The sequence below is a fragment of the Aphanomyces astaci genome, assembly GCF_000520075.1.
Source record: "Aphanomyces astaci strain APO3 unplaced genomic scaffold supercont1.16, whole genome shotgun sequence".
Classification (NCBI taxonomy): domain Eukaryota; phylum Oomycota; class Saprolegniomycetes; order Saprolegniales; family Verrucalvaceae; genus Aphanomyces; species Aphanomyces astaci.
Genome location: NW_009798279.1, coordinates 447,162 through 469,766, shown reverse-complemented (window position 1 = coordinate 469,766; position 22,605 = coordinate 447,162). Strand labels below are relative to the sequence as shown.

Sequence of the window (22,605 nt, the reverse complement as noted above, 5' to 3'; positions counted from 1 at the left end):
ACGTTTTTGCATACAAACATCAAGTATAAATTAAATTTTGCATACAAACATCAAGTATAAATTAAATTTTGTTCATTATATGTGTTCCTGACATATTCTTCGGACTTGATCAGTATCTGCATCAATTCCAAAATATGGAAGTCATTGATCTCTTCCGACATAGATCGTCATAAGCAATGTATTCAATTGTTGACTCCATTCTTTATCAGCAAGTTCGATTCTTCTTCAGTCGGAGAGACCTTTGGAGACGACGGCATCTATTCGGAAACACTTGCGTTTATGACTGTGTGACCTATTAAATTCACAAGGTAAATTGGAAACGTGGTGTCGCCCTTTGGAATTCGAAATAATCAAATTTGATCGGCTCATTGGAGAGAGGACACTCAGAGCTCTCTGTTGCTGTGACAATGAGAATAATTCTCCAAAAATCAATACTTATTTTTTTGTAGAGATCCTGGTCAATACTTATTCTCTCTCGAAGTGCAAACGAATTATTTATTCTTTTGAAAGAATTTCAGAATAATTTATTTTATACTTTTACTTCGAAGTAAATGAATATATTCCAACAAAAATAACTCTTTCCCAACCTCTGCCCTATACTATGTCTACAAAAAGATCAGTGAAATATCAAGTTTAGCAAACCTCTTCATAGATCCCGACCTTCTCCTCATCCTCCGTGATTCATGTAATTCCCGACCAGCTTGGCCTACTTGTCTGAGTGCCATAACTCGTCACCCATTCATCCGATGAGGCTGCGAAAGCATGCATTTTGAAGTTCGTGACGAGCTTTATAACTTTATGCAGGTCCCATCCTTTGTATCGCATGGTCAATTTGCTCGTCGAATTTCTAAAATTGAAATTTCCCTGTGTGAATTTAATTTCCAGCAGTAAGTCACTTGAATAATGTATACCTGATGTGGGTGACAAAATCCTCAGAACCTCTTAATAATGATATGTATAAAGTATTCAAGTAATTAAATTTAGAAATGCAACTAATATAAAAAACTGTATTACATGTCGGACACGCAGAATATTACTAGTAAATCTTACAAGTATGTGATACAAGAGTACGTAATTTTGTCCTATCATCGTCCATGGATGTTTGTGATTGGCCATTTGCTGGCCGGGAATTACATGAATCACCTTGGGTTTTTCACAGACCAGCCCCTAACAGCCCTTAAGGGGCTGGTTAGGGGCTGGTCTGCGACATGGAGTATTGCTGACCAAGCCATTCAAGGTACTACTTCGAAGTATTAATAGTATGGATGATCACTGTATACCACAATACTTGTACAGAAAACAAGGGATTTTAGGTACTAATGTTTGCTCCATGTGTAGGTCAGATTGCACCAATCACATCGGTGGACTAACTGTAAATCCAGAATGGCATCGATAAGGAGCACGCACGCGACCGACGCCAGCAGCACGGACACGTTCCTGACGATTGTCGACAACACACTCGCTCGGCGTCGATACTTTCGAGAGAAGCAGCGCATTTATCGCCACAAGTTGAATGCTGACGTGGCGATTGTCAAAGCACAGTTCGAGCACCTTCAATCGATTCGGGACGGCCTTCAAGCCAGCATGCCTCCGTCAGTGGCACCGCGTGAAGCTAGCGACGGTCCATTGTCCTGGTATTCCATAGCCACCGTGTTCAAAAGAGAAGCCCTTCAGGTTTTGACAGACCGCCAGCCACTGATTACTCAAACGCAAGAGTATCAATCCCTCACAAAGGCCATGCAACGCTTTGTCGTGATGAACATTCCGGTGCGTTTTCACCCTTCTATAGAGGCAGGCGAGTGAGATCATTGCGTCTGTGCATGTAGCCGCCGATGTCCCGCAGCAATGCGTGGCACAGTGCGACGTTGGTGGCCGACCCGAGAGCTCGAAACCTGGCCAAGGAGTGGCTCACGCAGCAAATGTACCACAACATGCGCGAGCCGTTGGCGTTGCTTCCTGCCGTGAGGAATGACGAGGAGTTTTTCCAATTTGACTTGGAAGCGTCGGACGAAGACGAGTCCTTTGTGGGCTTGGAAAGGATACAGTGCATCTTGCCAGGAACGCTAGCATCGTTTCGACGATTCATGGAATCCAACAGCATGCGCGAAGTTATGTTTAAAGAACCCCAAAAGGCAAGACTATGTTTGTGTGTCGACCTGTATTCTGATATGAACTTGTCCACTCATACGTGATGTATTAGGCAGTCGAAGAGTGCACGGCCAATACGCGACTGTTTTGCACCACTACGGCCGACGGCGCGTTCGTAAACTCGCTCCAAGGCCACTTCGTCGAAGCAGATCGGTTCATCGTGGTCTTTCGGCAAGTCGAACACGACGAAGCCCATGCGTGCCACCCCCTGCTGAGGCAGCGGCACTACCGATCGTGGTAAGAATGAACTTCTAGCACTTGGAGCGAGATGTTGTTTGGTGATGCCACGTCATAGGATCGAGGTGCGACAGGTGTCGCCCACGCATATCTTAATGCGGTTAGTCAGTCATGTGTCTCGGTCGTTTCGAGCCCACGACGGGTTTGTCAGCTCGGACGAGCTAGCGGCGTTGGGAGGCATCGATGTGACGGGCATCGAAGACGACGACCAGAAGGACGAGTACGTTCGGCGCGAACTGATCCGATTGGGCAATGCGTATTTCGTGCCTTGGCGACAACGGTTCACGAGCTTAATGCAGGCGTCGTCGCAATAGTAGTAGCACGACACCTCACACTAGTACACGTCCATTGATAACCACGAATGAACGAGCGTGATGTAAAGCCTTGGCCCTTAAGACTATTCAATGCGTCATGTAATGCAGGTGGCATCCCTTTGACGTACTCAATATAATTTTCACTTCACCAACAAGTCATCCACAAGCTTGAGGGTTTAAAAGCGTACAATTCCCTCATGAACAGTCACACTGTGTTTTTCTCAGAAACCACTAAAAATTGCATCTTTATGTCGGAATTAGTAAACTCTTACGGCCCGTCTGGATACTAGTACCACTTTTATTGAGAAATATCGCGATAATTTTGCAAAATATTCAAGAATCTCAGCGACTTCAATTTGGCGTGTCTGGATGCCATTTCTTGACCAAGTTATATTCCATAATTTTATCAGAAATATCGTGAAAACCACAAGAAATAATATTCTACTCATGAGTAGAATATTTTGACGATATTGATAGTTGAATTGACTGGGCATTTCGGAATGAGAAAGGCCATCGTGATTGCCTTCCTACGTCGATGGCTCATCCGCCGCCGCCTGGCCAAGGAACTCTTCGCCAGACAGATGGAGTACCACTACCTCGCCTTCGTCCACAAGACACGAAAGAGGACGTCCATCCTCAGTGGTCCTCTCTGGGTGGGCGAAGTCCTCTGCGGCTCTGCGCTATCCTCTGATTGGCTGTTCATTTCCGAACTTTATAGTTAATTCTATGGCATCCAGACACACCACCCAAAATCATTCTTGGATCTTAAAACCCAAGAATTTCCTGGAATGTCGAAAAATGTTTTTTATTCAATATTCCAATATCCCATAATATTGGTGGGTGGCATCCAGACGGGCCCTTACTAACTTAGGGGTCAAGTGCATCTAAGTCGTAGCGATAGCTAACCACTGGCGATGCAGGTAACGCCGGGGATTTCGCATCGTTTGTACTTATCGGGGGTACTGGACCGAGTCCTAGTTACAGGGCTACAGGCGAAAAAGTGTTTCGGATTGTATAATTTTTTCATTGAAACAGTATTTCGGGTGAAAACAACTGTGGAGCTGTTTTAATGAGGAAATTGTTCATGACAGGCCTTACAATTCGCCCGAGATCCGTCACTATACTGTATGTATTAATAGTAACGTTACAGTACTCCGTGGCAATAGTATTACTACTAGTACTACGTAGCTACGTACAATTGCCCAAATTTGCCAATTTTGGGGGACCTATTCAAACAGCATCACATACTATCAGATATGGTTGTGTTTATTCTAAACTGGACCGACAGGGAGAAGTATTGAATCATGCCGGAGTTCTGATTGGTTGAATCTATTTTTGCCTTTCTGCAAGAGCCAATCAAATCCACTCAAAAATGGATTAGCCAATAGCGTGGATTCGTCATTCGATTCGGTGAATTTCATATAAAACTAAGTTGACAGTGAAGAGTTATCTTTGAGACTTCAATGCATCATCAATCAATATTTTGAGCCAATCATATTTCAACCTTCATTATTTATAGCCAATCATACTCCTTTGCTCGATATGTCGGCGATTTCATCTATCCCCCAAAATATAGACATATTTGACTGAAAGGCACAATACTATAACAAGAAAAAAACGGCGGGCACATTCTGCTTGTAATATCATCCACCGGGATCATTATTAGTTAGTTGGCGCGTGGTGCTGGCTGTTGCAACGACGCTTGCATCATCAAGCCCATGAACCAGTTTCGCCACGGTTCGAAATCGGCATTTCCCCGTCGGATGAGCTCGAGGCGTACGTACGCGGCCTTCTCGTCGTCGTCTTCGATGCCCGTCACATCGATGCCGCACAGCGCCGCGAGCTCGTCGATGCTCACATATCCGTTGGCGGGTCGAAATGCGTGGGACGAATGACTGACAAAGCGCATCAAGATGTGCGAGGTGGATTCCTGCCGTACCTCTATCCTACAACCATCGTATAGCAACACTCTTTTCGTACACTAGTCACCCACCACGACCGGTAGTGCCGCTGCCTGCGCAGGGGGTCACACAGATGCACTTCGTCGTGTTCGACTTGGCGCATGACCATGATGAACCGGTCGGCTTCGACAAAATGGCCTTGCAGCGAGTTCACGAACGTGCCTTTGGTTGTGACCGAGTGGAAGAGGCGCGTGTTGGCCGTGCGCTCTTCGACCACCTATTCAAACCGCATCACACATACTATGAGATATGGTTGTGTTTACTCTAAACTGGACCGACACAAGGAGAAGGAATCATCGACCCAACCCAAACATAGACACAGAAGTATGTAGCCAATCCGATTGCAGCACACCATCGCCGATGTGAAATTAGTGTGTGACTTCAATTAGTGTGATACGGATACAATTTTGACATACAGAACATTCCATCGAAAAATCGTCCAAATTTTGGGTAAAAAACAATACGAAGAGTCGTTAAAAGTACGTTCATGAGAGAGAATATACATACAGCCGTACCTCTTGGGGGTCCCTGAAAATCACAGCGCGCATGTTGGACTCGACAAAGCGTCGGAACATTTGCACCGTGCCTGGCCACGTGCACTGTACTGTTTCCGTGGACACGATTGGACCGCCGTCCTCGGACGGTTGCACGTCATATTGGCAAAACTCCTCGGCATTGCCCACGGCAGGAAATAACGCGAACGCCTCGTGCATGTTGTGGTACATTTGCTGCGTGAGCCACTCCTTGCCCAGGCTTCGAGCACTCGGCTCGGCCACCAATGTCGCGTTGTGCCATGCATTTCTGCGGGATATGGGCGGCTATATGCATAAACGCACATTCATATGACGACGGAAGGTGAACACACATTACCGGAATGTTCATCATGACAAAGCGCTGCATAGACGTCATGAGGGTTCGGTACTGTTCCGTTTGAGTGACCAGTGACTGGCGGTCCGTCAAGACACGACGGGCTTCAGTTTTGAACACCATGGCAATGGAACACCACGACAACGGACCATCGCTAGCTTCACGCACCGACGGCAGACTCATGGCTTGAAGGCCATCACGGACCGACTGAAGGTGTACAACTTCTGCTTCGATGACCGCCCCATCAATATTCAACTTCCGACGATACTCACGCTGCTTCTCTCGAAAGTATCGACGCCGAGCGAGTGTTTTGTCCGACAGGGCCCGCGTGGTTGCGCCAGCGTCCGACGGCATCTTGATTCGAGTTTATCCAACAACGGATGCAGCAATCTGACCTACACGAGGAGCAAACATTGCATTAATACTATTTATTGTATTGTCGATTCGAAATTGGAGTGGGGCAAATACTACCTTTTATTTGGGTATTCACGAAACACCTACTAGTAGTAGTACTAAACGATTTGTAGAATTTCCTCAGGACGCAAATTCACCCAAGTGCCAGAGTCTCCGTTCGAATACCTGCCTCACTGGCCAGGTGAATCACCATGACGAAGGCCACATCCATCATACGCCAGCATGCAGTGTACGTATTCAACTCACATCTGGACATGACCATATGTGCCAATCTAGGATAGCTTGGTAGCACAACGTCGGCACCAACTCGCGCAAGTCTCGTTGCAGTCGCTGCGATCGCAGGTACATTTGCAATTCATCCATTGCTACTTCAAACCCATCACGTGCATGTAATACGTAGGCATCAGTGCTCAACTATCGTCTATCAACCATTCACGAACAAAGGTAAGTTGTGATATCATGTGGTTGTGGCGAATTTTGATTGTAAAGATGCATGCATTTATTGTTTTCTTATGGCATCGTATATCGTGTTGTAGCTCAATTCTGTTGCTCTACGGCGGCTCAGGAGTGTTAGATCGTGTTCGTCAAAGAGCTTTTCGCACAAGGAGCCGTAACAATCTTCAAACACCTTGTTCCGGTCAGGCAGGCTCATGGCGCATAATTGAAGACATGACTTTTTTCACTTTGGAGTGGTTGGTTGGTTCGGCCTCTTTGGGTGGCAAAGTCACTCGAGCGTAATGTTCGTAGCGATGGAGTGTTAGTCTCAAAATTACCGCTCCAAAAATTGTTCCACATGTCGTACACTTTTCCAGATGGACAATTCACACTTTGGATAGACCGATGATTGCTCGTAGGTATAATGGGATCAACCAGGGACTCAAGCACTGACGTCGTCATCGGGGTCACGGTAGCGCGAGGGTCAACTTCGTCGTTGGGTCGGAATATCGAGAGGGTCATTCACTGACGTCGTCGTCGGGGTTGGAATAGTTAACGACGGCTGTGGTTTAGAAATTTGACGAACAAGACTGTCGCCGAATTGAATTAATGACCCCCGTAATCCATCCATCGTGAGTGGGGCTGGGGGTACCACTAATTGACTAGTGTCGATAGCGTTGGTAATTTGGCGAGGGATGTCAGCAAATCCCACAATCAGGTTAGTTCGAACCGCGCCAAGGGTGGAAACAACTTCGTGGAGTTGTTGATACATTGGAACATGGGGGGGGATGCCAGACGCGACCATGCTACTAGCAGGACAGTGAAGATTACCATGGTGTAACTCGGTCACAAGTAATGGCAACAAGCCCGACGACCACACAGCTGACATGAACAAGGGGTGCTTTGGACTCAACGTTGATTTCAACCACTTTTGATGGAATACCAGCGACGCCAAAAGAAATGGAATAGCCGTTCGGAATGATTGCGGGTAGTGTGATGCATAGCCAGGTAAAATAGACCCCCATTGTGTGCTGGGTAGCACCACCGTGGTGCCGAAGTGTGGCGGCAGGGATCCAAATTCAACGCCATTTACATCCAACCCTAGAAATTAATTATTAATGTTAGAAAATGGAGATAATTTTTAGGTCAAATAATATAACGCATTTCATTGAAGTTATTACAACAACGTTTTACCGGTAGCAGCGCGGCCGACAAATTGGTCGCCGCCGGAGCCTTCAAATATGTAACGACCTTGCACACTCCCGAGGCTCCATCCAGCGCGTAACCAAACGGAGACGGCTTGTGGACCACCCGGAGTGTTCGATAACGTGCTTGCTACACCTTTGCGGAAGGAATGCGTGCCGACGTCTGAGATGGATAAGCCCATGGCCACAATGTCGTCCTCGTGCAATGCACACGTGTTGTGTAACCATGCCGAAAAGCGTTCTTTGGCGTTGTACCCAAACAGTAGTGTAAATCACAATATCTACCTTTAAAAGAAAGTGGTGCTTTTCCTTCTGTCATCGGGACTTCACCGCTATCCTTAAGCTTTGCAAATTTCTTTTGTATCCAGACACATAGTCTACAATACTTCACCATGTAACACATACTAATTTCAATATTATTAATACCTTTCATCATGGCAGCCATATCATCAGTCATGTCGACGTCTTCTTCACGATGAAGGAACATGATTGCACTCTTCGCGCGATTGATTGTCGAAACTGAGTTAAACTTCCTTGGTATGACCTCACACCCCACTGTCGTGCGCTTTACCGACGCATACGAGAACATCAGCTTGCAGAGTCCGAGGGACACTGGGAGTATGAGCTTTCCGGCTGCGACGTGTAGTGGGTGCTCGCGTTCAAGCCAGCGTGTGAACCGCGTTATGATAGAGTCGTATTGGGACCTGGTGTCCTCTACTACTCGTAGTGCGATGACATCGTCAGCTGTAACGCTCGTGGTATGTGCACGGCGACCCATCGTTTTTTATGTGAATCCTTCTACTTGCTCTACTACTAGTATGTTCATAGTAGCTTGATTTCGTGTTTGTTTCGTGAATCAGCTTATATCTTGGATACAAAGAAATCATACAAACTTCAAGATTGCCTGCATTGGATATAACTGGATATAACTGGTTTACGAAACAAAATTTTTTCGTGACTCCATACATTTAGTTTCGTGTTTGTTTCGTAAATCGTGTATAATATGATTTACAGCAATTGGCTAATCCTGGTGGGAAATCTCGTCCATCCTAGCGGGTTAACCTGCAATTGGCTAATCCTGTTGGGAAATCTCGTCCATCCTAGCGGGTTAACCGACAATAGACAGATGTTCCCGTGCATTCGCCGCGTCAACTTACCTCCTTAAAATTTATCGAGTTTACGGGAACTGTCACATTTTATGTGGGATGCCGTAGAATCGGCCATTTGTACGGCAAAGGGCACCGTCTTTGGCTTACAGTAGTCGACAGCCGCGAGGGTGTAAATCGTGGATTTCAACCAGTCGGGCATAACGTTAATAATAGGTTGCAAAACGAGTTCGTCACTTCTATCGTGAAAAGATAGGTGGACCAGGATTATTCAAAGAGTCTCACTGAAACAATTATTGACGAAGAAGTTGCACAGCAACATCCATGTCGCGACTGACAATGTGAACTGAATGTACAGAGGTAGGTATATTTCCGAAGTGTCACCAAATTTCCGAAATCGGCCACAATCTGATGTACAGTAGCGGGGAGCATTTCGGGTATTTGCATCGTGGTTCCAGTTGTTGGAATAAAAGTACGCCTGGACGATGAATAAGAAATGAGTTTCAAATGGATGCGAATCACGTTAAACACAGCAAAAACCGTGGTTTTTAGGTATAAAATGGATTAAAACAAGGGTAATCGGGTAAAAAGCGTCCAAAACGTTACCCGTCTAAAACCCTTATATCTTTTTAATATGCATGTTAAACCCTCTTACCTGCTCGTTTAAGGGTATTAGCACGTATATATCATGCATGTTATCTAGCTGTTTACTATCTTAATACTGTACTCAAAGCAAACTGTCCGCTGTTGTATTCACAACTTTATACTTGAAGTACTTATAGGTAAAAACTTCTGGAGTAGACAATTACTGAGACGTGAAAACATGAGAGTGGTTACGACCACGACTCAACGCAATTCGTTGCATGCGACGAAGACGCGACTTCCGCTGACTTTTCGCACACTTCGCGGCCGTAGCATGGACCATAGACTCATAGCGCGCAAGCACAGAGCGGTACCAGTGTCTGTCCGCTTCCCGCAGAGGCATCAACGATACATGGAAGTTCGTCAATGCAAACGTGAGACGCTGAATCTCATCATAGAACTTGGTACTCCATGTGAAAGTAGCATAAGATACCTTCCGCAGGCTGCAGACACGACCGAAAAAGTTTTCGACCACAACACAACGACGACGATTCCGCACGACGTCATCAGGGTCCAAGATGCCACGCGGCGGGTTCTTCTTGGGGTGAATTGCACGGACGTCCACCGAAGCGCCGTAGTACCCCTTGTCACGGAGAAGCGCTCACATTCCTCGGTAAGTGTCCACTTTCTCCCCATGATCCAAGATGCTAAGCTCGTTATCCGACTTGGCCAGGGCTCCAACGTGCTGATCCATGCGAGACCGCATGATGGTCAGATCCGCAACGGCTCCACGGTGGCCTTCGCTCATGTCCACAAGAAGGCCTTGGGGGGAGACGGATGCTTCAATCTTCAAGCCGTACAACGTATGCCTCGCACTAAAGTACGGCTTGGCTTCGCCATGGCGTCCGGCCGGTCGCTCGGTGGGCTGGAACTTGACGTCTGTGGCATAGAGGGCGTAGGGGTAGTTTGCAAACGTGTGGTCTTGTGCGCGCAACTCCGACATCTTGGGCATCTTGACGAACTCAGTGTAGAAGACAGGCATCACCACCTCGACAACTCGGAGAATCAGCTTTTGGAACGTGGGCGCTTTGAACCCAAAGTCCAACGCGTGCTTCTCCCAAGTGTCGTAGTGCTTAAGCACTGTCAATGTCACGAAGAGGGCGTCCATTGGTGTTGTGTTCGATTTGGATCCGCGGCCGTCGTTCCAACGCGCCTTGAGTGGGAGCTCCGCCACGGCCCACAGCACGTCAAACTCACGCCGGGTAAAGTTCGTCATGACTCGTACGCTTTCTTCTCGTACGCTTTCTTCGCCGGAGTCGTTGCTGACTCTCTCCAGGACCGGACATGACGAATCGGGGATGTTGTCTTGGTGTTCAGCGATCCCGGGGTAGTCGTCAAGGCACTGGTCGAGGAAGACGCGGTCGGAGGTTGCTTGGTCTTCCAAGCGTGTGAGCATCGCGGCGATATTGAGAACCATGGTGAACAATTGAAAGTGAAGGAGGATTGTATTTATGATTTGAGTTTTCGCGCCTTGGACGATTTGGCGAGGGACAATCATAATCTATTAGCTGACGTCTACCATTCTTATAATTGATGTGGCTTGCGTTTCATCCAATGGATTTGTCATTGTGGCACTGTCTGAATATTTTTTAGATTTTTAGCCATTGCTCACAAATTTCACTGATGTAAACTTGGATTGATGTGTCTGGTGAATTGGTCAGTAAAACTGTAGTATTGTATATGTATCGCCGAAACATATGCGTATTTAATTGTTTTATTATTATCTGGTTTAGGGGCCTAATGCACACTTCGTCACCTTGCATAACCCGACGTGGCCTGGTGTCCAGCCTTTTCCACGCTACTGTAAGGTGGGCCATTCCAAGAGTTCAGGTGGAGCGATTACGTGCATCTTATCTTGTCTTATTCATTCAGCCAGTTATCCTGAACCTTCTCCAGCTGTCGGCGTAATTGCCTTGGTTCGATGTCCTGCCCGCACTCCTACGATTTGAATATGGGGCTTCGATGTTTCGCCTGTAGGCGCATGAAGCGTACAGAAAACTCACAATTATCATCCGCATGTGCAAATAAGTGGACATGGTGGCATACGCAGTTGCGCCCCTCTAATCATGAACTAAAATCACCAAGCGGTTTCGTAAGGTGTCGTAAAGCCACTCCCTTGCTCAACGTGGCACGCAAAAACCGGTATCATAGTGATAGTAAAGTTGTGGACCCATGAGGTGTGTGACAAGACCCCTTCTTGATGCCAGTTGTGGTAATGGGGCCACATGAGTAAGCTTACGCATATGCAACAACAGGGAACTATGTGCGGTGTGGATTCGCCGCCACACTTGCAAGCATACAGATATCGTTCCTCATGCGGATGTGGTAAATGCAAATAAGTTTTGTCGAAATCATGAGTTGGGTCTGCCATATATTTCCCGTGCATTAAAATTTCTGTGCGTGGGAAGTCTACGGCAGTGCTTCCGAAATCTGTCTAATATGTAAATTTAGCCTATTTATCGTATAGCTGCTGCACCTACCGGTAATAACGAATGGAAGTGCAAGTAAAAACAACGAAGTAACAAAGTAGATGGACCCAGAATAAATAAGAAATTCGGTCTCGAAACTTTGTTTAGAAACTGTCAAGTGGTGCTTTTCCCTCGCCTGTGTTCACGCCTGTTGTCCTCGCATATCAAGTCTCACAAACTCTATCGCCTAGTTTATCAACTCTGACAGGCCGAGACACTGACCGCTTTATACTTGCATGTTATGTATATTCTTCATGTCGCTACCCTACCCTAGTGATTGGTCATCCAATCACGGCTCTAGCACAAGGAAAAGAGCGCTGATTCTCACAAGTCAGTGTTTCCCTTTGGCTGAGTTTTAGCCAATAGGAACGAAGCTAGATAGTTTGTAAACGACTGAATATCACTTTTCGTTTTCATCTGTCCCACACATTTGGTTTGTCTTGGACACTCTGCGCAAAGTTGCTACCGGTACACGCATATCACCCTCGCGTATCTCCTGTTTCCTACTTCGTGACAGTTTATGAGCCCCCCTGCTTCGACCATTACCGCCTACTCCGGCATTCTTCTCGACGACGCCTACAAGTTCTATGCTGCGTGGCGCACCACGTTTGAAGAAGTGGCCGTGACCGCAAATTCTTCTCTCTCTACACCAACGAGACCTACTGCCCCACGCGTATCGAAACTGACGCCTACACCATCAGCCAGGCCAAAGTCCAGGTTGACAAGATACGAAATGATGCGAAGTACTCCACCGACGGTTATGCTGGTGACGCCTTGGAACAGCGCCTTGCAACGGTGAAACGCCTCGAACAAGACTTCACGCGCAAGTTTCTGGATGAGTATATCGCGGAGTCTCTCGCTGCCCTACGCGTCCAAGCTAAGGCATTTCTTTTCAACTCCCTCACGCCTATCCTCCAACAAGTCATCAGTTCGCACGCCTCTCTCTTCACTCTCTGGGCCGCTCTTATGGCGCGCAATGAAGCCGGCACCCGCGACCCCATGATCTTGTTTGCGAGTCTCACCCAACTCAAGTATAGTAAGGACATTAATGCCGTTACCCTCTTCACTACTCTCGGCGATCAGATCAATTCGATAGAAACGGCAACTCTCCCCGCGAACGCCGACGCTCTCACGGCTCGCGAAGGTCATGTGAAAACGTTTGAGCTCTTTCGAATTCTCTTCTATTCTAACGCCTTTGTTGCCAACAAAGACGTGTGGGACGCCGTTTGCCAGCTCCAATTCAAGGCGCGCGAGGATGGCTCTGAATGCACGCCTACTGCTATCAAGGCTACTATTCGCCACACTCTAAACATCGCCTCTCGCCGCAAACTCATCCTCTCGGATCAAGGCTCCGGTGACTCCGAATCCCGTCGACGCCAAGTTGCTGCTGCTGCCACCTACACTACGCCTCCAACCGCCTTGTATGCTACGCCTTCCACTACCCAACCTCCTCCTACTTATACCGTTGCTGCTGCCCCTTCTTATGAGTCACTGCCACGTTGGGCACACTCAAATTATCACAACTATCCTTTCAATTCCTGCTTCTATTGTGGCTCGCCTGAACACCGCCTTCCTGACTGCCGCACCATGCGCGATGATGACAGTCGAAATCGCATTCAGGCCGGCGTTCCCAAGCACGTTGTTGACACACACTGCCGTCGGAAACGCGCGTCGTCTGGCAAAATCATTGACGATCATACGCAGCATCATCGCCGCGATCACGACGACTACGACAACAACCATGGGAACGACCAGGGTCCCAACAGCAGCTATCCCAAGCGCCATCGTGATGACTCTCGACCGCCTCCCCGAACTACTACTCGTTGATCGCCTTCACGTTCCTCACAGCGAGGTCGTTCCTCCGGCCGCTCTTCTCGAGCTCATCCACACCTTTCTACCCCATCATTTACCACCCACTCCGTCGTAGCCGCCCCATATCACCTCCATCCTCTGCCTATCCTCGCATTTCGTCAGCCACCCGTCGTGCTCTTTCATCGCCTCCTAAACGTCGCGCTTCTCCATCACGCCCATCTGCTCGATGGAACACGTCTCAAACCTTTCATCCTTCTTCCGCCTTTTTTCGGCGCTCTACATCAGCATCGCCTGCGAAATGTCAACACCTTCCCAATCCCAATCAAATCCCAATCCTCCATCATCCACTACCAAGGCATCAAAACCACAACAACACGCACGTCCTCCACCTTCCTCCACGCCTAACGCCCACACTTGGACTACCTCCACAGCACTCATCGTTCGACCACAGTTTCCACCTCAACAAAACTATATACCACTTCCACCCGTCTCTTCCACGGTGGATGACTCTCTGCTGCCCCCACTCCCCGCCTATCGTATTCATCATCCGTGTACGCCTGTCAACTCTAACAAACTCACTACACGACGTCCCACGCCTGCCGATTACGTTGATTCACGACAGTTACCCGTACGCCTCAACCATCGTGGTGGCACCTACAGTGAACCCCTGCCTCCTCGTGCTGCGCGCCCTTATTACTCCTCCGATGAAGAAGACCGCTGGGGTCCAATACATGACGTTGCCTTCGGTCAAATGGCCAACATTACCGCCGACGCCTTTCATCAACTTTCCTATGACAAATGTGTCGCCTATCACCTTTTCAAGCACCAAACTGGTCTCCATCCCAAAGCGCGACCACCGCCTATCCCGCTGATCAAAGATAACATCCAACTCAAAGACTACCAGCCAACCCCACGCCTCCCACAATGACCACCGACTTTCCCTTCTACGTTGGAATCACCTGGGACACAGTCTGCCTCAAGGTGTATTTCCCCAATCACACTAACCCATTCCCCTTGGAACCTTTACTCTGGTGCCACCGCCTCCTGCACGCCTCACCGTCGCTATACTTGTCCTTTCGGTAGGAGTCTATCAATGCCACTCAAAAATGGATTAGCCAATAGCGTCGATTCGTGATTCGATTCGGTGGCGAGATTCGATTTGACGGGGTCTGGAAATTGTACCGAATCCACAATACTTGGGGCCACGTCTTTAAACATCTACTTAGAACAGGCCCTAAGTAACCAAACTCAATATTGAAAGGGGAATGGCGTTTCACTCGGGAAGTGCCTTCGTCATGTCTCCATTGCGCTCGTCGGGCACCTCACATTGCTTTCCATCCGCCGTTGGTTTGTCTTTACTACATTGATTAATGACGTTAATTAACGTTACAATAAATACCATCATCACTTTTGTCCTTGTTAAGCACGCCTAGTACGAAGTACTTCATCACATATTGTCAAAGTTTTCACTTGTTGTCAAAGTTTTGCTCAGATGTTGGCGATTACCCCTATCGTGACATCGATCACGAAGTAGACTGCGTGAAAGACGACTGCGTTGACCAAAAATAACACCGCGATGAATGTTGTGAAGATACCTAGTACTATGGTGCGCGTCATCTATAAACTACCAACTTTTCACAAAATTTTCTGACTTCTATTTCATATTCATTACTCAAAATTTCAGCAAATTGAGACGTAGAATCGATTGATCTCAATGAGGTGAAGAAATTCTACGTCTCAGATTCAAATTTGGTGATGAATTGGTCCTGAAATAGATATTTAACCTAGCGGCATTTTACATGGGCGTTTGGATATTTGGCCATAGGGGTGGCCGCTGACATGTATCTTGATTTTTGTATATATGCTCTTATCCGTATATAATATCTGGAGGCAGTTGGGATCTTTAACCTCCCACTCCAGTGATATAACGCATGAAATAGGTATTTAACGTATTTAGCTTTGGGTTTAACGTACAATTAATGTACGTTAAATAATAAAACCTCCACAATTTGATTTGGCCAGTTGGAAGTTTTAGATGACGTGCACCACATATTGTATGACTATCGTGATGATCAATGTTTTCAACACATTGTAGATTCCGTGAAGGCTATTGTGCTCACGATGACAAAGTGGGCCGCGACGACTGCCCCGTGAAGACACGAACCGCGTTATTACTTTGCGAAGAATACCGCGACATCATTCACGAAGTATACCGCGAAACCTACGACCGCGTCGACTAAACATTACCGTGATGTTGATCACGAAGTAGAACGCGACGAAAAATGCCTCGTCAATTACTCCGCAAAGACAAGAATCGTGTCGACTACTATGCGATGTTTACCGTGATATCGATCACGAAGTATACTGCGAAGTCAAATACCGCGTTGGTACTCCGCAACGATTACTAGAGTGTCGACTACTGCAATCAGCACTTAAGTCGACTATTTCCGCGACAAGATTTATCGCGTAGACAACGAATGCGACAAGTCCACGAGGACAACTCTGTGCCGTTTACGTCAGCAAAAGGTATTATCACCATATATTTCGCGATGAGTTTTGCGTAGATTTTCGCGGCGACTACGTCTGTGAAGACTTCTAGGTCTTTCTAAACGACTACCGACGTATATATATTCCGCGACATTTTTTCTGCGTAGAATACCACGGCTACTGCCGTGAAAACCAACGTGACTTTGTGCGCAATTCGCTGCCACTACCACAGTCGACGCGCCTCGCATACTGTCTCAGGCTGCGCCCCATAGCAACCTCAGAACAAGCGAATGTCGCGACTCAAACCCAACGTTAGTGTTTCAGAATACATGCGCCAACGTGACTAGACTATTTATTGATGTCTTCACGCACACATGTCGGCATTTATACCTCGACAGGTTAGCAATGAACAACATTCGAATGTTGCATTTTTCGGGACTTCACAAGTCGACCGACAAAACACGTATAAATCGTACTTTCGCTGTTTTTAGAGGACACTAGTCCGTAATATAGCTGGTGCAGCCGATGGCCACCAACTCCAAGTTTTTCGGGTGTGGCACAGTTCGACTTGACGTCGCTGGCGCCATCGGCGACCGAACATCATTTATCTGAAGGACGGTTATAACATCCAGATCATTTGTTGGACGTGCCCTACACATGGATAGGTGTCGTCTCCATCACTCCAACCGAGTGGAAGCTCTCCACGATCACCGTCGTTTCTCGCACCATGTCACTGCATGGTATTTACCACACTTGTTGTAGGTGAAGATATATTTTGTTCAGTGTTCCTCACGAATACCCTGCGTCAACCACAATTAGTGGGGGACACGCCGAATCGTCTGTGCAATCAATACCATGTAGACTACGACGACTACGTGTCTTGGGTGCATGCCTTACACCCTTGTAGCACATCCATGCGTGTGAACAAGCTGCATCCGAGGCATTTTGTGTACGTACAATGGCTCACCTGACACTTCTCGAGGGTTCAAGCTACTCAATATGGAGACACAAACCTTGTGCTCATGTATGCCTTCACGCCTGGGATTGATGGGCGATACCTCGGCCTTCATTTGGGGAGGCGGTCACACCTGCGCCTTCACCGTTTCGGAGGCGATGACCACCACACCTCAACCCACACTTGGGGAGGCTCTAGTTTGTGGTTCGGTGTACGCAGTTTGGCAAGTACGTGTCGTACTAGACGTACTAGACACTACTCCAATGGCCCTTGGGGAGGCATCAATTTCGCCAACCGCCAACCACCACGGAAGTTATCCACAACTACGACGTCCAAACGTCGTCGATCGTTGTCCAACAACCGTGCCAATCGGCGTCGATGGTGTCGAACTGGTCCTCATGGCTCCCTAAGGGACATGATGCAATCTGTGAAACAAGGGTGCACTCTCAGATGCACGACATTTGGGTACTCAAGTTTATTCTCGGATTTACATTGGTTCGAGATCGTTCTGCTCGATCTCTCGCAATGAATCAGCCCCAATATGCAAACTCGAACATCATGAGGTTTAGCATGGAGAATACAAAATCAACCCTCACTCCAATGGAGTTCAAGATCAGGTTGTCTGAGTATCCTCCGAACGATGCTGAACTCCGGTCCATGGTGGGCACGACGCATCGGTCGGTCGGAGACAGTATCATGAACCTCATGATCAGCACCCGACTAGACCTGGTATGCATCGTCCTACAACTGTGTCAGTTTCTCAAGAGCCCCTGCCTTGCTACATGCAGGAGGCCATGCGCGCTATGGGATACATCCAACGATCAATAGACTAGGGTTTCGTCGTAGGTCCGTGTCTGCACATGTAGACAGTGCCAACGCGAACTGTATTGATGCGCCGCGGGTTTAGTGACATTTTACCGCTACTCTGCGATCTCTCGGATCGCTAAGAGCATGCTAAGCGTCGTCCTCTAATCAACGTGGCAGCGCTAATCCTTCTATGCATAGTTCAAACAGGCAGTCGTGACATGGGACATCCCATCACCACAGCTATTCCTCTATACGAGGTCAAGGGCGAGATACGAGCACCATCCAGATCGTGAACCACTCTGGACACTAAGGGCGTACGAATTACATTGACGTATGTTACTACACCATTTTTCTATTGACTTGGGACTTTTTTCAACGTTGTTGGCTTGGCGCTCATTCGAAAGGGCGATGTGTCCATTCATTGGCCTTGTGGCCAATAGACTTGACACGCAGTGTCGCAACACCCTTTGACATGTACCCTGCTACCAAAGGAAAAGGCTCCACTACCCAACAATGTGCCATGTAGCATTTCGAATCTGCCGTGCTTGAAGTGGAGTTGGATCGAATATTCTAGAAGGTTGCAGTTGGGTGATCTTCGCGCCCATTTTTTTCACTTTTCAAAATCGCATTTCGTGCAACAATGGAGAACGCTGCACCACAGACACCAGTACGACGTCGTCGCTCACGATACACTTGCCATGTTCATAGCCACGCAAGAAATACAACGTATCCCCTCGTCTGGAGTACTTCTACGGTCGTGCGGACCGAATGGAAGACATGGACGTCGACATGTAGCTGTTTGCTGCAAGTTTCGATGATTTTATCTGCTTTTTTCATACCGTCGCGTATTTGATAATATAATGTTAGATTCGATCCAACTCCACTTCAAGCACGGCAGATTCGAAATGCTACATGGCACATTGTTGGGTAGTGGAGCCTTTTCCTTTGGTAGCAGGGTACATTTCAAAGGGTGTTGCGACACTGCGTGTCAAGTCTATTGGCCACAAGGCCAAATGAATGGACACATCGCCCTTTCGAATGAGCGCCAAGCCAACAACGTTGAAAAAAGTCCCAAGTCAATAGAAAAAAGGTGTATTTCAAGAACCACCTCATCGAATAATATACTTATGTCTTGTTTACACCGATACACGACCCGTGGTTGTGGATATCAATACCCAAGATGGCACAATGTTCTGCGCTCTGTGTAGTCAACTACGCGTCAGACAGCTGTCGCCCTTCAGCACCCTCAGGCGAAAGCCAGGGAGAAAGAACTCCGGCCACTTGGCCCGTGACTGAGCCGACGTACGAGGGGGACGCTCTGAAGCATGTTGGCTCGACATCGGGGGGGGGGGAGTGACGGCATCCAGGTGGTTACTCGATCCATCCAGTCTTTTCACGACATATCGTTCGGTACGGGCCAATTGGTAGGGACCCTCTGAAAGATATATCCGACGAGTTGAGTCCCGGACAGAAGATGGTGTAACCAGTGGTGGTTACGCTCACTGAGCTTAAAAGCCAGCCTCTTGCTGCACACTGGGCACGTGATTCCGGTTGACAGTGTGTGGCGCTATTGGGTGGCAGTCAAACACCCTGTTCTTTTAGAGAACATCCCCACTGCCCTGGCAGTCAGATAGCAGCATTCTGCTAGCTGTGTAGGATCATTTGTGCGTTTTACTGTTAGAGGCTTTTCCTCACGTTGCAGACAGCGCAGACATTCGTCACGAAACATCGCAGATGTCATGACCAATCATTGTCTAGTCGGATTGACTGTTTTTCTCTGCCGTCAAAACTAATATACTTTGAGTTCTTCTTCCATCCCCTCACGTGTCTGCAGCTTCTTCCTGCCCACTCCACTAAATGAATCGAAGTAGAGTCTACTGTAAATGTTGAACCTAATCACTGTTAACGTTACTCGATTGTTTTGGGGTATACTGGGCGCGATCTAGAGCCTTAAACAATATGTGGTCCAAAGCCAATCTGACTGTGGCTTATTCAAGAGCTCGATTAGTCTCTAAATTTATTTTTTACCATTTCATGAGAGAATAAAGGGTTTACATGTTGTGTGATTCTATTTTAACTGATCATATTGTCAAATCGATTCGAAACTGGAGCCGCCAGTAGAATCGAATGATTTACCACTGCAAGGAGATGAATTCAAGAACCGCCTAAGCCAATCAAGTTACGTTCTGGTGAGTTTCTGCCAATCTGAAGTACTGACTGATTCACAGTTCTGTCCCTCCGCAGTGGGCAAAACAATGATCGTTACAGTGTCGTTTTATTGGCGGAATTTTTCTAAAACACCTCGGATAGCACTTTTGATTGGTGCTTTTGAAAGCGCAGGATATCAGCTTTGATTGGACTCATTGTGAGTGGTTCAAAGTTATGAGGCGGGAAAAATGCTAACAAGTGCTTGAGGTATCAAATTCTTGCGCCAGATAGTCGTAACACAATTTGACACTCAGTTGACTGTACCTTGTGTTTCTACAGTATTGATACATGCGATCACCCACGTCCACACACTCAGCATCAAACCTGGGCCGAGCAAGCCACCCACAAATTCTCCACGAGAACAAGCGCCGCGGCGGTTACGAGATGCTTCTCGCACGCCTACACTACGACCTGCTACCACACGGTGCAGTATCGATGTGGCTCGAAATTTTATTGCCTCAGGGTTACCATATCTCGACTCTGGACAAGTGGACGCCTCACTCTCCTCCACGACGCCCCGATGGTCGACATCGCTGCCAAAATTATAGGTATGACCTCTATAAAATTTTATATGGACGTAAACTTTGAATTTTGAGAACTAGTCATTTTTAAAGGATTACTGTTGTAGGCAATTCTAAGTCGAAAGCTCGGCAATCCGCCGAAGTAATTGAAGCGACTATCAAGGCCGTACCCCAAGAAAATCGCCAAACACTGCGCCCCCTCACCGCCCAAAGTGGCATACCCCAGACCGACCATAAAGCTCAAGGCGCGATCAAGGCACGTCAAGCCATTCTTGACAGGCGCCAACAAAACCAAGCGCCCACGTTTTGAGATGAATTTTCTCTTGCATGGGTCAAAGGGGAGACAATTTGTCGACAATATGTACAATTCAACGGTAAGGTGGGCATTTCACCGTGTGTCCAACGTATGCCAGCAGCCCAAAATGGACTCTTGCTGTGACTCCGCAAATTGTCGACCCTCAAGTCTATTTCGACTGTGTTGTTAACAATGTGGTGCCTCCAATTCTGGCAAAATTCCCCCAAGTTTGCCTTCTCGAGGTGTGCATATTCAGCAGGGCAATGCTGCCCCGCCCTGTGCTTGACAAGCCATGTTTTGCAGTCCAACAGTGTTAACCGTATCAGCATGTTTAACCAGCCTCCGAATAGCCCAGACTAAAACGTCTTAGATTAAGGGTTTTTAATGCTATTCAAAGTCGTGCATTACCAGAAGAGAACTCCTACAATCGAGGAACTCATTGGTACTGTTGAATGTGCATTTTATGAGATGTCTGTCAAAACTCTGGTGAAGAGATTTGTCACGCTACAGAAGGTTATGGAAACCTCCATGGAGGTACTCTCAGGGGCATTAAGTATAAGCTTCCCCATCTCAAAAAGGATTGTACGATTCTTGACCTGCCGATCATTGTGCTGTGTCAACGTACAGTAGCGTTAATGATCAATTGAATTCGCAAGTCGAAGTACCTTAAAATATGTACAATCAATTTAATTTCAATCGTTGTTTATGCATTGTCGAGGTTCAATACAAAAGCAAAGTTGCTTTTAGCCCTAGAGCATACTTTAATCAAGTGAAAACACCGTAACGATCATTTGGACCACAGGAAATAGTTCCTCGAGCAATATAATGCCACAAAATAATTCCAAGTAGCCCCATGGTGCTGCCTTGAAGAGCCGCCTCCTCCATTGTATTGTTGTGGCTTAAACATTGAATTGTATAGTTTGTACAAGGTTAAATTGGGTCAAATGCGATTGGCGAGAGTCCAAATTTGGGTGAAAAGAAAAGCACAATATGCACTCTGTAGTCCTATTGGGTAGTGCATCCGATGATCACAGATCCGTCACTGTACTGTACAGTAGTAACGCTAGGGGCATGTTGCAATGGGGGATATTTTTAGAAAACGAAAAAGTGGTTCCAAGTACAGTTTTGTACCTTTTTTACCTCTTTTTTCTGCGATTTTTTACCCAACTCACTATACCAAAAGTAGAAAAGGTCCTTGACGCCTATTTCGATACCGTGCAAAAAAAGAGGTAAAATCTATTTTGATTGGCTCATGCTATTTCTGAAAACTACTTGGAACTTCCCCTTATTGGTACAGTAGTTTTCTCAAATTGATTCCAAACTGGAGCCATCAGCAGAAACGAATCTCTTAATGGATTCAATATCTCGCTAAGCCAATCAAATCACGTTTTGGTAAATTTCTGTCAATCCAAAGGGTTGACTGGGCCCAGTTCCTCCGCATTGGGCAAAACCATATACTTCGAAGTATATATTAATATTTGTTACTTCCCCTGAACTTGGAACTTCCCCTTAACGTTAGGGAAGTTGTTCATCTGATTGGCTATTAATAGCGATAGATATTCACAGGATAGTAAGTACTCAGTATAGTTTGCACTTGAATAAATGGATTCGAGTGCTATTTGGCAAAATGACCCACAAGTCCAAATTTAGGCAAAAACGTTACTACGGTATGGTGCAAGAAAGCTAGAAATGACGAACAGGCCAAATCTTTTGCCCTACGTTT

The 22,605-nt window shown here is 47.0% G+C and overlaps 3 protein-coding genes across 3 annotated transcripts; 1 reads left to right on the top strand and 2 right to left on the bottom strand.

The window, feature by feature from the left end:
• Positions 1-1,376: 1,376 nt before the first annotated feature.
• Positions 1,377-2,773, top strand: H257_07629 (hypothetical protein). Its single transcript, XM_009833216.1, has 4 exons — positions 1,377-1,767; positions 1,827-2,132; positions 2,201-2,385; positions 2,444-2,773. The coding sequence occupies exons 1-4, from the start codon at positions 1,384-1,386 to the stop codon at positions 2,697-2,699; spliced, it is 1,131 nt and encodes a 376-aa protein (XP_009831518.1). The 5' UTR covers positions 1,377-1,383; the 3' UTR covers positions 2,700-2,773.
• Positions 2,774-4,317: 1,544 nt separating this feature from the next.
• Positions 4,318-5,902, bottom strand: H257_07628 (hypothetical protein). Its single transcript, XM_009833215.1, has 4 exons — positions 5,531-5,902; positions 5,176-5,478; positions 4,699-4,877; positions 4,318-4,645 (listed from the first exon to the last, which is right to left on the bottom strand). Exons 1-4 carry the CDS (start codon positions 5,879-5,881, stop codon positions 4,366-4,368), a joined length of 1,113 nt encoding a protein of 370 aa, XP_009831517.1. The 5' UTR covers positions 5,882-5,902; the 3' UTR covers positions 4,318-4,365.
• A 3,590-nt stretch (positions 5,903-9,492) lies between these two features.
• H257_07627 (hypothetical protein) lies at positions 9,493-10,746 on the bottom strand (the record flags this gene model as incomplete). The annotated part of the gene is made up of 2 exons (XM_009833214.1): positions 9,493-9,912; positions 9,955-10,746. 2 exons carry the CDS (start codon positions 10,744-10,746, stop codon positions 9,493-9,495), a joined length of 1,212 nt encoding a protein of 403 aa, XP_009831516.1.
• Between the last annotated feature and the right edge of the window lie 11,859 nt (positions 10,747-22,605).

What these genes read in the sequence shown, in the direction of transcription:
- H257_07628 (XM_009833215.1), bottom strand. Translation starts at nt 5,881, where the DNA reads ATGCCGTCGGACGCTGGCGCAACCACGCGGGCCCTGTCGGACAAAACA. An exon ending in TTGTCATGATGAACATTCCG is followed by an intron (nt 5,479 to 5,530) that starts GTAATGTGTGTT and finishes TTATGCATATAG; the next exon opens with CCGCCCATATCCCGCAGAAA. An exon ending in CGCAGGCAGCGGCACTACCG is followed by an intron (nt 4,646 to 4,698) that starts GTCGTGGTGGGT and finishes CGATGGTTGTAG; the next exon opens with GATAGAGGTACGGCAGGAAT.
- H257_07629 (XM_009833216.1), top strand. Translation starts at nt 1,384, where the DNA reads ATGGCATCGATAAGGAGCACGCACGCGACCGACGCCAGCAGCACGGAC. An exon ending in TTGTCGTGATGAACATTCCG is followed by an intron (nt 1,768 to 1,826) that starts GTGCGTTTTCAC and finishes CTGTGCATGTAG; the next exon opens with CCGCCGATGTCCCGCAGCAA. An exon ending in TGTTTAAAGAACCCCAAAAG is followed by an intron (nt 2,133 to 2,200) that starts GCAAGACTATGT and finishes GTGATGTATTAG; the next exon opens with GCAGTCGAAGAGTGCACGGC.